The 14935-nt window shown below is 36.5% G+C and overlaps 2 protein-coding genes across 10 annotated transcripts; both read right to left on the reverse strand.

Annotated features, from left to right (window-relative positions):
* Positions 1 to 2270: 2270 nt before the first annotated feature.
* Positions 2271 to 5687, reverse strand: LOC113305722 (probably inactive receptor-like protein kinase At2g46850). The gene is made up of 4 exons (XM_026554732.1): positions 4916 to 5687; positions 4487 to 4570; positions 3360 to 4412; positions 2271 to 2635 (listed from the first exon to the last, which is right to left on the reverse strand). Exons 1-4 carry the CDS (start codon positions 5685 to 5687, stop codon positions 2271 to 2273), a joined length of 2274 nt encoding a protein of 757 aa, XP_026410517.1.
* A 2026-nt stretch (positions 5688 to 7713) lies between these two features.
* On the reverse strand, positions 7714 to 13173 carry LOC113301841 (protein LHY-like). Of its 9 annotated transcripts, none has more exons than XM_026550676.1 (8): positions 12933 to 13173; positions 12793 to 12811; positions 12422 to 12593; positions 12195 to 12306; positions 11783 to 11844; positions 10494 to 10724; positions 8830 to 10413; positions 7714 to 8469 (listed from the first exon to the last, which is right to left on the reverse strand). In XM_026550676.1, the coding sequence occupies exons 3-8, from the start codon at positions 12458 to 12460 to the stop codon at positions 8029 to 8031; spliced, it is 2469 nt and encodes an 822-aa protein (XP_026406461.1). In that variant the 5' UTR covers positions 12461 to 12593; positions 12793 to 12811; positions 12933 to 13173; the 3' UTR covers positions 7714 to 8028. The 9 variants fall into 9 exon arrangements, with proteins under 9 accessions (XP_026406461.1, XP_026406455.1, XP_026406458.1 ...); XM_026550670.1 differs by having other exon boundaries at positions 12793 to 12818; XM_026550673.1 differs by having other exon boundaries at positions 12793 to 12848.
* Between the last annotated feature and the right edge of the window lie 1762 nt (positions 13174 to 14935).

The following is a 14935-nucleotide window of genomic DNA, read 5'->3' on the forward strand; positions in this document are numbered from 1 at the left end:
TTCTAATGCATTTGTTACCTTTGCTAGTTTTGTGCAAATTGTGCCTCTTTTTTTTTGGCTTGAACCATGTTTTTGTTTTACACTTACACTAGTGAATTAACAGATGACTCCATATCGACAAACATGTTCTTATCACCCTAAATATTAGTAAGACAACTGCTATCTATAAACCATATTAGCTTCAATCACACTTTCAAAAGCATAAAACACATTTTCTCTATCTTTTTTTTTTTGTTGATTAATTTTGTATCTATAAAAAAAAATCATATGTCCAAACTTCTTGAAATCAAAACTTGAGCTTCCCTTAGTACAAAAATCATTTTCCAAATGACCAATTAATCTTCTTGTGAAGATTGTATATCGGTGTTTGTAAAGGAAGTTACTGAATACTCATGTTCCTTTGTCACTTGTTGATGTATCACCTTTATTTTATTCATTTTTACTTTGGAATTTTGTAATTTAAGTTGATTTTTGATTGAAATGTACTTTCAATCGACTTCTCGGAGTGTCATGACATCCACTGCTTAAAGTACTTTAAAGAATCCCATAATACTTATGATTTCAATATAAAGGGGTTAAATCTTATCTCCTCCAAAACAACCACAATAACATAAAAATAAATAAATAAACCGATAAGCAAATGCTTAGTTTCAAACAAAGCCTTCTTTCATTAATCATTTCGCCACACACTTCATTATTTGGTTAAGAATTTCAACAAACTTATAGAAGAAAAAAAACTCATTTTGATTTTCTTTCATTGATCATTTCGCCATACACTTCATCATTTGGTTAAGAATTTGAACAAACTTATAGAAAAAAACTCTTTCGATTTTCACTATTCTTCACTTTAAGATTTTCAAAACCCCTTCTATAAGATTGAAGTTTTATGCTTCTTTATTACCTTCATGTTTCCTCTATACTCTACTTGAAGTTCAAGATCATGCCAAGCTTTCTTAGATCTAGGTAAATGGATAACTCTTGATAGAATTTTTTCTCTAGTCTTTTGTTAAATGTACGTGGATGTTCTTGCATTCTTATTTTTATTTTCTTTGAGTTGAGTTGAGTTGATCATTTTGTGTATTGATTTTTTAGATTTTTTGTATTTTTCGATTCTCTTATCGATATGCGTTTTTCAACTATGTCACATACATCTCGAGACATAAACAAGTTCCTTATTTCATGGCCCAAAAATCATAGTTCTCACCTTGAAAAAGTGGTATCAAAGGTTGATGAATGTCGAGACTTAAAGGTTCTACTACTTGTTATTGATTTACTTCATAACTCTAATTTTTGTTTGTCAAATATTAAGCTAAAGACTTTTCTTCCTGTCAATTTTTTTGTTTCACTAGGGTTGAATCTTCTCGAGCTATACTCCGATATCAATTGTTGGTTATCTAGGTAAATAAAAGAATATAATTGCGATTCATATTGTTGTTGAAAATTGTTTACCAATTAGGCTCAAATACATCAAAATATTTTTCAACATACAATAAGACTATATTTGACCTGCCACAAGAGACATATGCGGACAACTATAATCCACTCAACTATACAATATGCAATACTACATTACTCTATGTCCTCTCTTCCCACTCCTCTAAAAGAAAAGGAAAAATCCTAGTCTCCTCCAACCTCTGGCTCATATCCAGTTCATTTGGGACTAGATTTGAGCAAGAATTTTTAATTTTAACTATAAGATTCTTTTTATTTAGTTATTCTAGATTTATCGTCTGCACTTTAATAGTGCTTCTCCTTTACTTTCATGGCTTCTTGTTTTCCATTGTGTGAATTCTCAGGTACAAAATTGGACACTGCAATTCTCAGTTTTCCAGTCAAGACTTTGGGCAAATTTCCAGCATCACTTTGATCAAAAGGAAAAGCTATCAAATGGTCAATACATCTTAGGAAGACCATCTTCTCTCAGAATTAATCAGTCTTATCATTCTTATATTAGGTCGTTTCTCGAGTTCCTTCTCTTTTCCTTGTCGGAATTTTCAATTTTGTTCAATTACAGGTATGTTGTCTTTGTTTGATTTTAATTCTTAATGTACTTGATGACTCTTTTTTTTTATCATAAAAGCAAATTCATTATTAGAAAAGAAAGTTACACAGATTTATCCAACTCAATAATTGAGTGGATGCATCTTGGTGGGTTCTCAACCCAAACTTGATTACATTGATACTTCTTGGCATATTTGGCTAAGCCATCAGCCGCTTCATTGCCTGTCCTAGGAAAGAAAACACACCTTCTGATAGATTCTACTATGCTACTAATATCTGAAAGGAGATTGATCCTGCCAATTTGAGTTCCCAAAATTTGAAGTCACAGCTTCAATGACAGTTTTACAATCACCTCCAATGATAACTTTACTCCAACTTCTGCTCTTTATCCACTCCACTGCTTCTAGGAGATCTAGTCCTTCCCCTTGTTCAGCATCTCTAACATTTGTCACTTTCACCATGGCCTCCAGAAATTGTCCTGCACAGTCTCTTAGAATTAGACCAATACCACAAGATTTAGAATGCTTGTCAAAAGCTGCATCAAAGTTTAATTTCAGCCAGTTTTGGGGAGGTTTTTCCCATTTTTTCTTAGTTATTCTGACCTGATGTCTGCTAGTATTATCATTCTCTCTACCTAGAATGTTATGCTTAGTGCAGAAATTTCTAATGCTTATGATAATGCTGTTGGGATGAGAATTTTTCCCCTAAAAACAGTTAGAATCTAAACTTCCATATTTGCCACATAATCACTGTAGCTAAAAGGATACTCGAGATGCTGCTTTGTTCTTGATGACTATGTAATTTTGATTTGTTGTTAATTAATTTTTTGGAAATTTTCTTTTAAAAAATAATTACTTTACTTTAGAAAAGTTTACCAGAATGACATGCATAAAATTATAATGTATCAAAACCACTGCAGGCTTGTCCCTCTGAATAAGGATGCGTATTTAGTCGTAAAAAGAACAAACCAACGCCCAGAATGCAAATTCATGCGCCCCTGCAAAACCGGGCTGCAGAGTGCCCTCTTTTTATTGGATTGTTGTATTTGAAAACCATTATTTTCTCCATTCTGCATAGCGATTTTTAGAATAAATCAACCTAACAAGAGGGTACATGTGGGCGCACAAATTTGGCGGTGTGCAGATTTGGATTCATGACGCCCCAATTACAAAGACAAAGCTATAATGCAGTTACACAGACAAAGCTATAATATGCTTACTCACAAACGAATTATACATGGACATGTGATGCTTTGTAATCTAGAGAGTGAAACGGTTAAGTTTTTACATTTTAGAATACCAGTAAAGAAAGCTGAAACCGAAGAAAAGATAAAAGACAAGCATTTCAATTCGCAAAACTTGTATCTGGAGACATTGATATCATTTGTAAGAGACTCGAATTCGAGAAAGTTTCATCAATTGCAGGTCCCCTCCTGGCACTTCCATCCAAACTGTCATTAGTGATTTGAATGAGTTCCTTTGCTACATCCATCATACTTAGCCTTCCATCTCCACCAAACAACAAACATCTAGCTGCGATGGTTTCCATTTGTTCTCGACGAAATTGTGGCTGTTCATGATAATATAATGACTGATCAACGATTTCTTCTAATTTCCTACTTCTAATCTTTGATAGAGCCGCATTTGGAAGATCTCTATTTTTGGTTGAACCTGCAACTATCTCGAGCAAAAGAATACCAAAATCATACACATCAGTTCGGTAAAACATACCTCCTTCCGCATTATGACACAAAGAAGACCCTTCCATGAAGTTCATTAGCCCAAAACCAGCAATCTTAATCGAGTAATCTTGGTCTAGATAGATATTCCCGGATTTGAGGTCGTAATGATAGATCGGAGGAGATATTTCTTGCTGCAAATATGCAAGAGTGCTAGCCGTTTCAGCTGCGATGATTAGCCTTTGGTACCAATCCAGACCACTTTTTCTGTCTCCCCCGTGATTCAAATGTTCTTCCAGGGTTCCATTTGTGGAGAACTGATAGATAACAAATGGTGTTCGGTCCGTATCAAAACAACAACCCAGTATAGAAGCAACGTGTTTATGTGGAACCGAAGATAAAATCTCGATTCGAGATAAGACTTGAGTAAGATCCTGTTCATTTTTGCAATGTACTTTTTGTACAGCTACGTGTGATCCATCACTAAGAACCCCTGCATGAACGGTTCCCCCGTTGATTCCATCAACAAGTTTTAGCCCATCATCAAATCCTTTCGTGGCCAACTCCAATTCCTCATATGTAAAGAACCGCGGTTTAGAGGCTTTGAGGAATGATATGACATTCATGTCATCATTTCCTGGATCAGAGTCCCACTTTCCCAGAGTAATAGGTCTTCTTGAGATTCCGTAAAGTGCAGCTATGGATCCCACGATGAATGCAGAAATGAAAAACCCTGTCGTTGAAGGGAAAACTTAGATCATTGTCTTGAATAAATATCTAGCAATTAAGTGAAATTTATATACGCACCAGCTAGAATGATAGTTTTCTTCTTTTCATGTCGCTCGGTACTACAATTGCTCCCGTATACTTCACGCCCATCTTTGATACAAGCTGCACGTAATTGATTTTAACAAGATAATGTTCACCATCCACAGTACAGAGCAGAGAAAAAAATGTGCTTAAAAGTAAGGGGAGGATCCGTAGACATGGTTATAACGACATAATCTTGACATTTTAGCGCCACTTTCTCTGCCACGGTACAAACGGATTAACAAGATATTGGATAATGACATAATCAACAATACTAATCAAAATCAAATCAAAGTGGCTTTACAAAGAATAAGAATCAACGGAAAACAACAACAAAAAAACATGACAATTCTTAATTTCGAACACGGAAAATGAAATATATACTGATTATTAAGCGAGGTTGAATAATCCAGATTCTAGACTCACATTTCAAGCAACCAACTCCATCGCGGAAGCCATCTCCAATAAACCCATCTTGGAATTTGCATCTAACTCCATCTTTAACTGTAGTAGCATTGACAAAGAAACCATTTTCAGCACAAACATTCTTTGAAAAATTTCTAGGAAGTGCCCATTCCAATTTAACACCGCGTTTGCCCTGCACCCAACTTGAAAATCCCCTGCATCCAAAACTCGAAAACCGGGAAAATCCATCACCTATTCTCCAAACACTTCTATCCGAAAGCGGGTAACAACATGTTGAAGAAATAGCATCATTGGATCTTTCACAGTCCAACACTGTAATTTTCTCGCATCCTACTTTACAAACTGAAGAATCTTCACAGTCAGATAAACCAAGTACATTATCAAGAGATATACCATAAAATTCATTCCCACTAAACCCAAAGGAATTCACATCAAAGTAGCGGCGACAAAAGTAGATACCAGGAAAATCTACAACAATCCCACCATACAAAATATTAAGAACTCGACAACTCTGAGACCCCAAATCCAAATGAAGTTTAGTTGAATTTGAACAAGAAAGACGGAAAGTGTCCGGATGATGTGATATACTGCCACAAGAAGTGTTCAAATGAAAAGGAAATGATACTTGTAGATGCCCACATTTTTCATTGCATTTATTTGGAGAAACCAAAACTTGTTCTTGTTGAAGCGAATAGGAAATGGTTACTTGATTAAAGGCTCTGAAAATAACAATGAAAGTAAGGAGAAGTAGTGGAGGGTGGAATCTAGACATGGGTTATTGTTCTGCAGATTAGAGAGTAACATATGACGAAGAAGAGCAGAGCAGAGAGAGGGAGGTCTGTTAGGGAAGGTAACTAGCCAGGCAGAGGCTAGTAGGCTATTAAACTAGCAAATATAAAAGCCCACGTGGCTGGAGACTTAGAATAGAGGGACTATTGGTTTGTAAATTACCCTACATCCGTACATAGAATTGACGGAAGGGAAAGTGACGGGGGGTTTGAGGATACCTTCTAAGATTTGTTAATTTTGTAATATATTATGCGAGGTAAAAACGATGGGGAGAGTCAACATTTCAGTAATCCGACGGTTAGGATCGGCTTTAATTTCTCAATTAGCAGCCATGGTCACTAAAAATTTTCATTTTCTCTCGTGCGTACGCAGGTTGCAGAATTGTTTTTCAAATTTAAACCTGGAAAAACTTAGGTAAAATTGAATAACTCTGGGGTAGAGTTTGGCTATTTGGATCGCACATATTCCAGTAATTTACTGTTGCCTGTTTGATAAACCTTGGGGAACGTTCATAGATGAGGAAGTCTAGTAAATGTGTGTGTGTTGCATGTCAACTCCCAAGGCTGGTGGGATGGTGCATCTACTTTTACTGGTTTTCGTGTCAGTTCTTTGGTTATCATAATCAATACACTGTTGGATTAGTTCAATTACCAACTCAATGAGAGTTATTCAATATCTCAAACTAATGAACACAACAAACTCAATTCGCAGTTTTACATTATTGCAAGTCAGAAATCAAATTCTTCTAGCTAAATGAAAATTGAAAATAAAATTTTCTTCGGATCTTATTTACTTAGTAGTATTTTTGACGAACTCCTCTAAATGCCCCTACTGCAAGTCCGCAAGACTTCTCTGTGTATGACTTCATGGTCTTACAATTGGGACCTTGGTATGTTTTACTTGTTGGTGTACCATCTACGATTCAAACGAGCCTTGACTTACAGGGAGCTAGATGTTTTTCTGAGTAGTGCATGCTTATTCTGATTTGGTGGCTTTCGAGAGAATAAACAAAAGCCAGATTATTTCAGATGTCTGATACAGAAAAAGATGGACAACTCCATGCATGAAAAGCTCTGGTACAACCAGTATATGGCTATAAATCCAGTCCGACAACGCTTAAGAACAATCGTGATATTGCTCTTCTTGTGTTTTTTTTACTGTTCTAGTAATTTGGACATGAGAGAGACTTTTTAGGGAAATTGTTATCCAAACCAAAAATAACAACAAGAAAAAAGCCTCGTCTCCTCTACATGTTATTTTTCCCTTGATATTGCAAGCAAGGCGCAATACTAAAAACAAGTTGCTTCAGTTGGAAACTTGGAATCAGCTTAACTAAAGTATCGGCAACAAGGGGGAAAAAAATGATTACAAAATTAGCCACCCACATTTTGACGCATTAAGCAGAAGGAATGAAATTTCTTGAGTGGCTGAGAGTGCAGGGGTACACTCAAGAGTAAACAAACTTGATTTGCAACAGAAAGCCGGTGGCAGTGAATCTCCGGGTCGCATAAAAACCAGTGTGGTTCTTAACTAGCTAGGTTTTGGGCGGGGGAAAACGTCATGAGTTTAATAGTTCCTGAAAGAGAAATATAGTTTCATCTGTATATTTCATGGTGCGACAAAGAAACATGACAATGTCTTCATAGGAGAGGTGAGCCTTCTTCTGTTAAGTAGCTTAAGGAATACCTGTCATCTTCTGAGAGGGATTCTGAATTAATTGGAAGAAGTTGTTTTTCAGTCATCCATAGACTTGGCTCAAATATATATGGGCTGTACAGCCCCTTTTAACCGATTGCAAATTGTGACGCTACATCCCATGTTCTAGCATACCGAGTGAAGAAAGGATAGGGCTAAAAGAGTAAGGTCAACAAAATGGGGGTATGCTATTCTATCTTGTCAAGTTCTGTTTTCAAGGCTATATATACTATGTACCCATATGCTTGAAAAAGCTGGAAAAACTAAAATATATTTTGAGATAAACAAAATTGTTTATTTGGCAATAAACAAAATGAAAACCTACGATTCAAATCTCAAAATCAGTTTTCATGTATAACAATATTTAAAGGTTTACAAAACAGATGCTCCTTTGGCACCCCTTTTTGTTTTGAGGGAGATTTACTGCAGTTTATACTACATTGTTGCATGGGGTCAAGATCTTCGGAATGTAGATCAGAGCAATGTGGAGTGAAAGATAGTGTACACACGTAGCACGACAGTGTCATGACCTTTTGGAGCCTTCAAACTAATTAAACATAATAGGCTAAAAAACGACGAATAAGTAGGAGGGAGAATTAAAACAAGCAAAGGGTTTCCTTTGCAATGTACTATAACGTTGAAGCATCACCTTCTAAACGTATTCTCTTTGGACCTTTCTCCTCACAACATTGTCCACTTCCGCCGGTGATTCTGCTCTCTTTAGCCTCCACTGAACATCTTTTGTAGGGTTTAAATCCTGTTCTACGAGCTTTGAATTTTCCATGTCCAAGCCCCATGGATAAGAAACTACTTTCTGTGTCATTGTTGCCTAACAAACTGGAGTGTTCAGGATTAACTCCCCATGAATTACTACTACTGAGGTTTAATTGTAACATTTGTTCGTCATCATCTTTCACATCTGAAATCTGCTTCAATCCTTCCATAACAATGTTTTCAGCTGGTTGCTGCTGCTGCTGTTGTTGCTGTACAATGATCTTTGGATCAGGTGGTGGTGAAAAGCTCTGCGGGAGAACTTGTCTGGTGAAGAGTGCTTGGAAAGCTATCCGCCCCTGGAACGAAAATCAATGTTTAAATTCAGATCAAGCAATGAACACTACTGAATGCAATGTGAGATGTAATCATCTTATATGTAGCCAATGTTTGATTTATGACCTTAGACTGTTACATGCATCTCAGGAAAACAAAATGACACTAAAATGCTTATGGACAAAGTCATTTAGGAAAATGTGCAATTTCAGAAACAAATGTAAAGATGAATAATCAAAAACAAACCATGAGTTCAAGTTTTTGTAATTCGATAAAATAATTTTGAGTTTAGTGTTGGCAGTGAAATTGAGTTTTCGAAAACCTTTTTCAGATGCAAAAGGAGACCACATCATATGCTTTTTGAAAAGAAAATTGATCACAACCTCTTCTGAGACCTCCTTCCACGACTCGTTGGTGTTGGTGTTGGTGTTGGTGCTGGTGCTGCCGTTCGTGTTGGCGCTGGTGTTGCCATTTGTATTGCTTGTGCTACTTCTGCTTCGACGATTATGCTCACCAACTTGATGGTTTGAATCAGCTTCCTTTGATTCTTCTCTATCTTTCTGGTCTTGCTCAGGTTCCTCCTCGTCCTGCTCTAAAGCATCTGTTTCAACTTCAGTGCTGGAAGCGGTGTTGGATCCACAAGAAGAACGATCAACTTTCTTCCGCATCTTTAACTTGTTAGAATCATGTACCAACTCGGCAGTCGTATCAGGATTCTGCTCCTCTCCAGCAGATTTAGGCTTATTGCAGTTTGATTGTGAGTCTCCCCCGCTTTCCGCAGAGTCTGATGATGACAAAGTTTGCCATTTGGATGTCCGATTTTGTGGTTTTGTAGCCTCAGAAACTTCTGGATCTATCTGTTCAGCTTCCCATGGAGAATTGTTTGTGCTATTATCTTGACGCTCATTGTTACCGACTAGTGGAGCATGTGTAATATCCATAGGAGTTGCAGTTGTTGGTTGAGGTTGTGGATAAGAAAAGCCAGTGTGCATAGGAGGGCATAAGGGTAACATACCATGTGCTGCCCACCAGGCCGATGCAGCCGCCACTGTAGCAGCAGCAATCGCAGCCAAATTTGGAGTTGCACTCATTTGTTTCGTTGGAAATCCTCCGAGTGGACCAGCAGACGAGTCTAAAGATGTTTCTCCATTGGGGGTGGGCCAGAAAGAAGCAGCAAGGCTTGCTGCCATGTGGGCTGCTGGATTTTGCAGCAGAGCTGACATAAGAAGGCCCCCAAATGCAGAAGAAATGTTCTCAGCTGATTTTTGAGTTTCTTGGTTGTGAAGTGGGGCAAAGGGAGGAGGAAAATTTGGCAATGTTTGGTGATGAAGTGACGACCGTGAAGTGATATTGCTATTAGGTTGAGTAGCTGCAGAAACAGTTAGATTTGGAAATATGTAAGGATTTCCATGGGCTCCTAAATGACAAATGTTTGGCGTAGGATATACACCAGGTGGCTGAGGTTGCACACATGCTCCTGAGCTCATGTCCACAATATGAACTGGCACATGCCTTGGATAGCTATGGTTGGCCTGTATCTCATCAGCAGCAGTAGATAGTTGACCTACATTTTCTGGTTTCTTGAGTTTGTCTGTGTTATTTCCCCTGACCAGTTTATCCTGTGAGGAATGACAGCTGTCTTTCAAGCTCAGCATTTCACCAGTGCCGTTAATATCCACATGCGACAAGTTAGCTTCAGTTCTATCAGATTTCTGAATGTCTTTGGTGCCCAATTTCGGATAATCACCCTTTCCAATATGGTCCTTACTTTCAATTATATCTTTTCTCGAAGGAACAAACTCCCTGAAGGTGCAGGTCTTTTGAAGTGCCATAGATGTTGATATGGAGCTTTGGCTTGCTGAACGGACAGAAACACAAGAAGCCTCTTGGAACAGGTTGTCTTCCAAGCAGTTTCCCTCGTCGAGAGTTTCTTTCTCTCTTGCTGAATTTTCAGTTCCACCAGGGTTCTGAATCAACATATTGTACAAAAGGTATATGTAAAATGGAAACATGAATTTGATAGCTTTACTGGAAGGTAAAAATGTACCTGAGACGATTGATCATTCTTCGATTCTGATATTTCACTACCAGGGTACAAAGATGAGGCCAACGTTAATAACTTTCCATCCGTCACTTCCACAGATGAAGTGATAGAAGAAGCTCCGTAACTCTTTCTGGGATATGGATAGCTTGGCTTTCTTTTAGGGCGCGGAGGAGGAATCTCTATCTCTAGAGTTTGCCCCAGCGAAACGCCTTTAACAACAGCCTCCTTTTCCAGCTGAAAGTAAAGTCAACCAACAAAAAATAAGAAGGTTTCAACTTGATACCTTTCCAAATAACAAATAACAACGGAGTAGAGACAAAAAGTTTTGATATCATAAGGAAATAGGAAGATATCACTGCAATCAGATAATGCAAATTGACAATTCGTGATCATACATGTGCACACACCTAAAAAGCTGAGCTTTGAAGAGAATGGGATATTTTTTTGAAAGAACAAAATTACAGTTATTTTCACTCTCTTGACTCTCAATGCTAGGATGCTTGATATTGAATTTTCATAAGAGCCAAACTACTAAAATGAAACAACTAGAACACAGATGAAATGTTACCAGTACGAGCCAAATTATGAACCCATAAATGATGAATATACAAGGTGGAGGTAAAATGCTATGAACATGTAGAACACAACAGAGGTTCATTGTCTTTAAACAGAGTTTATAAAATTTGACCGAACATATTGCACTAGACATGAAGTTTCCAAGCGATAGCAATACATAATTAGTAATGATATATGTCCCAAATTCGTGACTAAAGAAAAATGAGGAATTGAAGATAATGGGATAAATTTTGTAGCTCAATCGATGGTTTTATATTTGATCTTCTCGAGGATCTGGTTGCAACATTCGGACACATGCCTTTTCTGTTGAAATCCTAAGATAAAAGAGTTGGGACAGTTTTGGATCTGCAAATTTACAGAGGTAAGGTAGAAGGTTCTTCTCTTTAGCTGGGCGAGAAAGATATTTGCAATCAAGGTTCTCACTGAAATAACAAATCTGCTCAGTTCTTATACGAATAATTTGCTTCACTGGATCAATAGGGGACGCAGTAGTAAAACAGTTTGAAATGCAGACAGGGTATAGTCTCCCAGAAAAACAAATACACATCTAATAATTCCAAGCTAAAGATTCTGTATCAAGAATTTGAAGAATGGAAACGACTCAAACAAACTCAAGTAGTGATCTGCCAGTTCTAAAGAGACATGTTAAATTGGGGAAAATAAGTACAATTTGAATCATTTATATCCAAGATAAGAGTTTGATGGTACCAATAGACCTTTGAAAAGAACTTTTGTGCATGACTTCTAATCTGCACAGCGGTCTTTGTCCCAATATGTTCTGCAAAATTCGAAAAACGAAAAAGATGGGGACAAATAGATCTTCAACTACGAAAAAAATGTGCGTCACACAGTATCCTGTAAGATAATGACCTATTCCAAACACTAACTAACTTTAGATCATCAGAAAATCAAAAAGGTAGACCTCCTTAAGCAGGACTAACATATAGGCAACAAGTCCATTGCAGCTGTATGCAATCATGTATTTCAACTACACTATTAATAAACACTAAAATCTACAGAATACATATTAACAATGTTTAATTGTAAAATTACTAATGTTAATAAGTATACTTGACACTGGATATTAATCTAATTTTGAAATTGCAAGTTCCCATGAGGAAATGTAACCTTCGATTCGCTGCCAAGCTCGTCCATGCAATTTTAAAGCTTCTAAGAACCTATTATGCTCCTCCTCTGTCCACCTTTCACGTTGCTTAGTGATCGTATAGGGTTTCCTAGCCTGAAATTCCACGGAAAAAAAAAACTCAATTTCATCTAAATATTTATATACTACTAGGAATCGAATTCTTTTTTTCTTTTCTTTTCATTTTCTTTTTCTCCCCAAAAATCCACACCTTTAGAAACAAATCCTCTGCACAAGAATATGACTCCATTGCTGATAAAACTACTTTGTCAGAGATTCCCCGAACAGCATGGAATAATAACAAAACCTCCTCTTTCCATCTCTCTTGCTATTTGATTGTGGATCAGATCTTGTTCTCTTATCGAAACTATCATGCCTTAATTCTACATGAAGAAAACAACAAAGAAACCGAGATAGATATCTGTATCCGCTATAAATACATACTGAATCTGTACTAAAATCAATCAAATCAATGGAAAAACAACAGAAATGTAAATTGCTCTTTTCAACTCTTTTTCACCGCAGTAGTAGAGATTCTCTAATAAACTGTAAATTTTTGTTTCCTGTTTTCAGAATCCTCACCAAAACGAAGAGAGGACGCCTAAACCCTTAAGAATAAACAGCAAACAACAAAAGATCTAGAAAACTTTAGTTTCCCTCTTTCGAGATCGATAGAAGCAATTAAAACCCTAAAATAAAATAAAAAAACAATAATTCCTCACCTAAGAAGTACTTCATAGCTTACTTCTTCTTTTCTTAATCTGTACTTCCTTCGACACCACTAATAATTCTTGCTAGTTAACGACACCGAATTCCTGGAAAGCAATCAATCTAAGGAAAGAAGAACTCAACAGAGAGTAAGAAGAGCTTCTGGATAGAGAGTGGGAAGAGAAGAGAGAGGAGTGAGGTGAAGAAGAAGAGAAGAAGAAAAACCAGACCTTACTAAGAAAGGAATTCTCAGCCACTAGAAATTCTTGTGGATTTTAATTTTTCTAATGAAATTCTTGAGGCTAAGAATTATTGGAAAACTTTAATAACAGGAAAAAAATGCAAAGAGGCTACCAAATGGTGACAAGTGTTGATACTGTAGTGGCTTTCAACTTGCACTTTTCTTTAAAGAAAGAGTGGAGTCTCATACGTACGTGCCGGTGAATTATATTCTCATCCACATATCCACAAAAGCTCCAGGTGGAGTATCTAAGGAAATTCGTGGCTTCAAAGAATTGCCGCAGAGTTCGCAGACTAATCAATTTCCCCGCTGATACCTTTTCGTACTAGTGGTTTCATTGCATTCGTGGGCAAAGTTGAGCTTGAGCCTAGCTACTTGGTGTAGTTCGGGAGGACAAGGACAAATTTGAGTTTCACTACGTGAAACCCTTGCGTAGGCGGATTAGGACAAAACTATCGATCAAAGTTCATTTTGGCATCAATAAATCTTCACCGAGTGAAAAGTGTGGTCGGAGTTAACTTTGCGCAAGGCTATCTGCCAACTGAACGTTTTGGGCCACTACAACGAGGCAACCATAACACGGTTATACAATATCAAACCGACCGAGACCCGCCAACTGAACCGGTGAATCAGTCATATTTCTGGCACAGTCTAGCAGCAACCTGCTAATGTTTTCTTGTCAAAAAGTATTTTTAATCTTAAAAAAAAAAAATCTTTTTTTTTTTTGGTAAACAGACTGATCTTATACTATAAGGTTAAAAAGTAGAGACATCTACTTACTTTTTTTTCTTGCAAGTCCTTTTGTTTCTCCTCACAAATATCATCCTTATGCAGTATTTTTCTTTCGATTTATAAGCCATGTTATTTGATAACATATGATTTCAATTTTCATTGCGCTATGATATTTTTTGTTTTAGTGTTTCATTATATTTATCTGCCTCAATCCATTCTTAAAAACTTTCATGCAACAATCCTCTACGAAGTGTTAAGTAAATGGTACTACAACTAGTGTATATCATATGATCTTAGCTTCTATCCCTTTAATGTCTTTTTTTTTCTTCATTTTTTCACTAAACATATTTGCCCTAATTTCAGTCATTCAGCTAAACATTTTACTGAATCACTATAGCAATTCCCATAACAATTATGTAACGGATATGTAGTTATATCATTTGATTTTATTTGAACTATTTGTGTAGTAATTGCTCTAACTTTTGCTTTCTGTTTGATTGCAATCACATAATTTCTGCTTTCTCAGTTTAGTATTGAAATTAGTTTCTTATATATTTAATCCAGTGAACCACCGGTTAGAATGATAATACCCGACATATGATTTTTACGGTTCGACGTCCTGTCTGATTCTTAAAATATTGGTGTTATTTAGAGGTGTGACTTTAAAGCTAAGGATTTGCCCGCTAGTTCCTTAAACTACGAGCAGCTATAGTATAACTTTTTTAAGTTAATACTTTATATCAATAATTTCTCTAAAATAATACATGTATTTGGTCTCAGAGTTATTAATTTATAGAAGTTATATTGCATATCTATAGTAGGAAAAGTATTGTAAATCAGTTGGAAGATGAATCGGTTATTCGACTTGGTGGATACACTACAGTTGCTTTTATTTTAAGCGACCATATATGAGCGTTCGAAAAGTTAGGAAAGTAGCTTAAAGTAATTGGAAAATAAATCATTTATTCGACTTGGTATAGTTTATGTAGTTGTTTTTGTTTTTGATGCTCATATTTGAGAGTTGGAAGAGTTATTTATAGTAGT

The sequence above is a fragment of the Papaver somniferum genome, chromosome 8 (genome assembly GCF_003573695.1).
Source record: "Papaver somniferum cultivar HN1 chromosome 8, ASM357369v1, whole genome shotgun sequence".
Taxonomy (NCBI): Eukaryota; Viridiplantae; Streptophyta; class Magnoliopsida; order Ranunculales; family Papaveraceae; genus Papaver; species Papaver somniferum.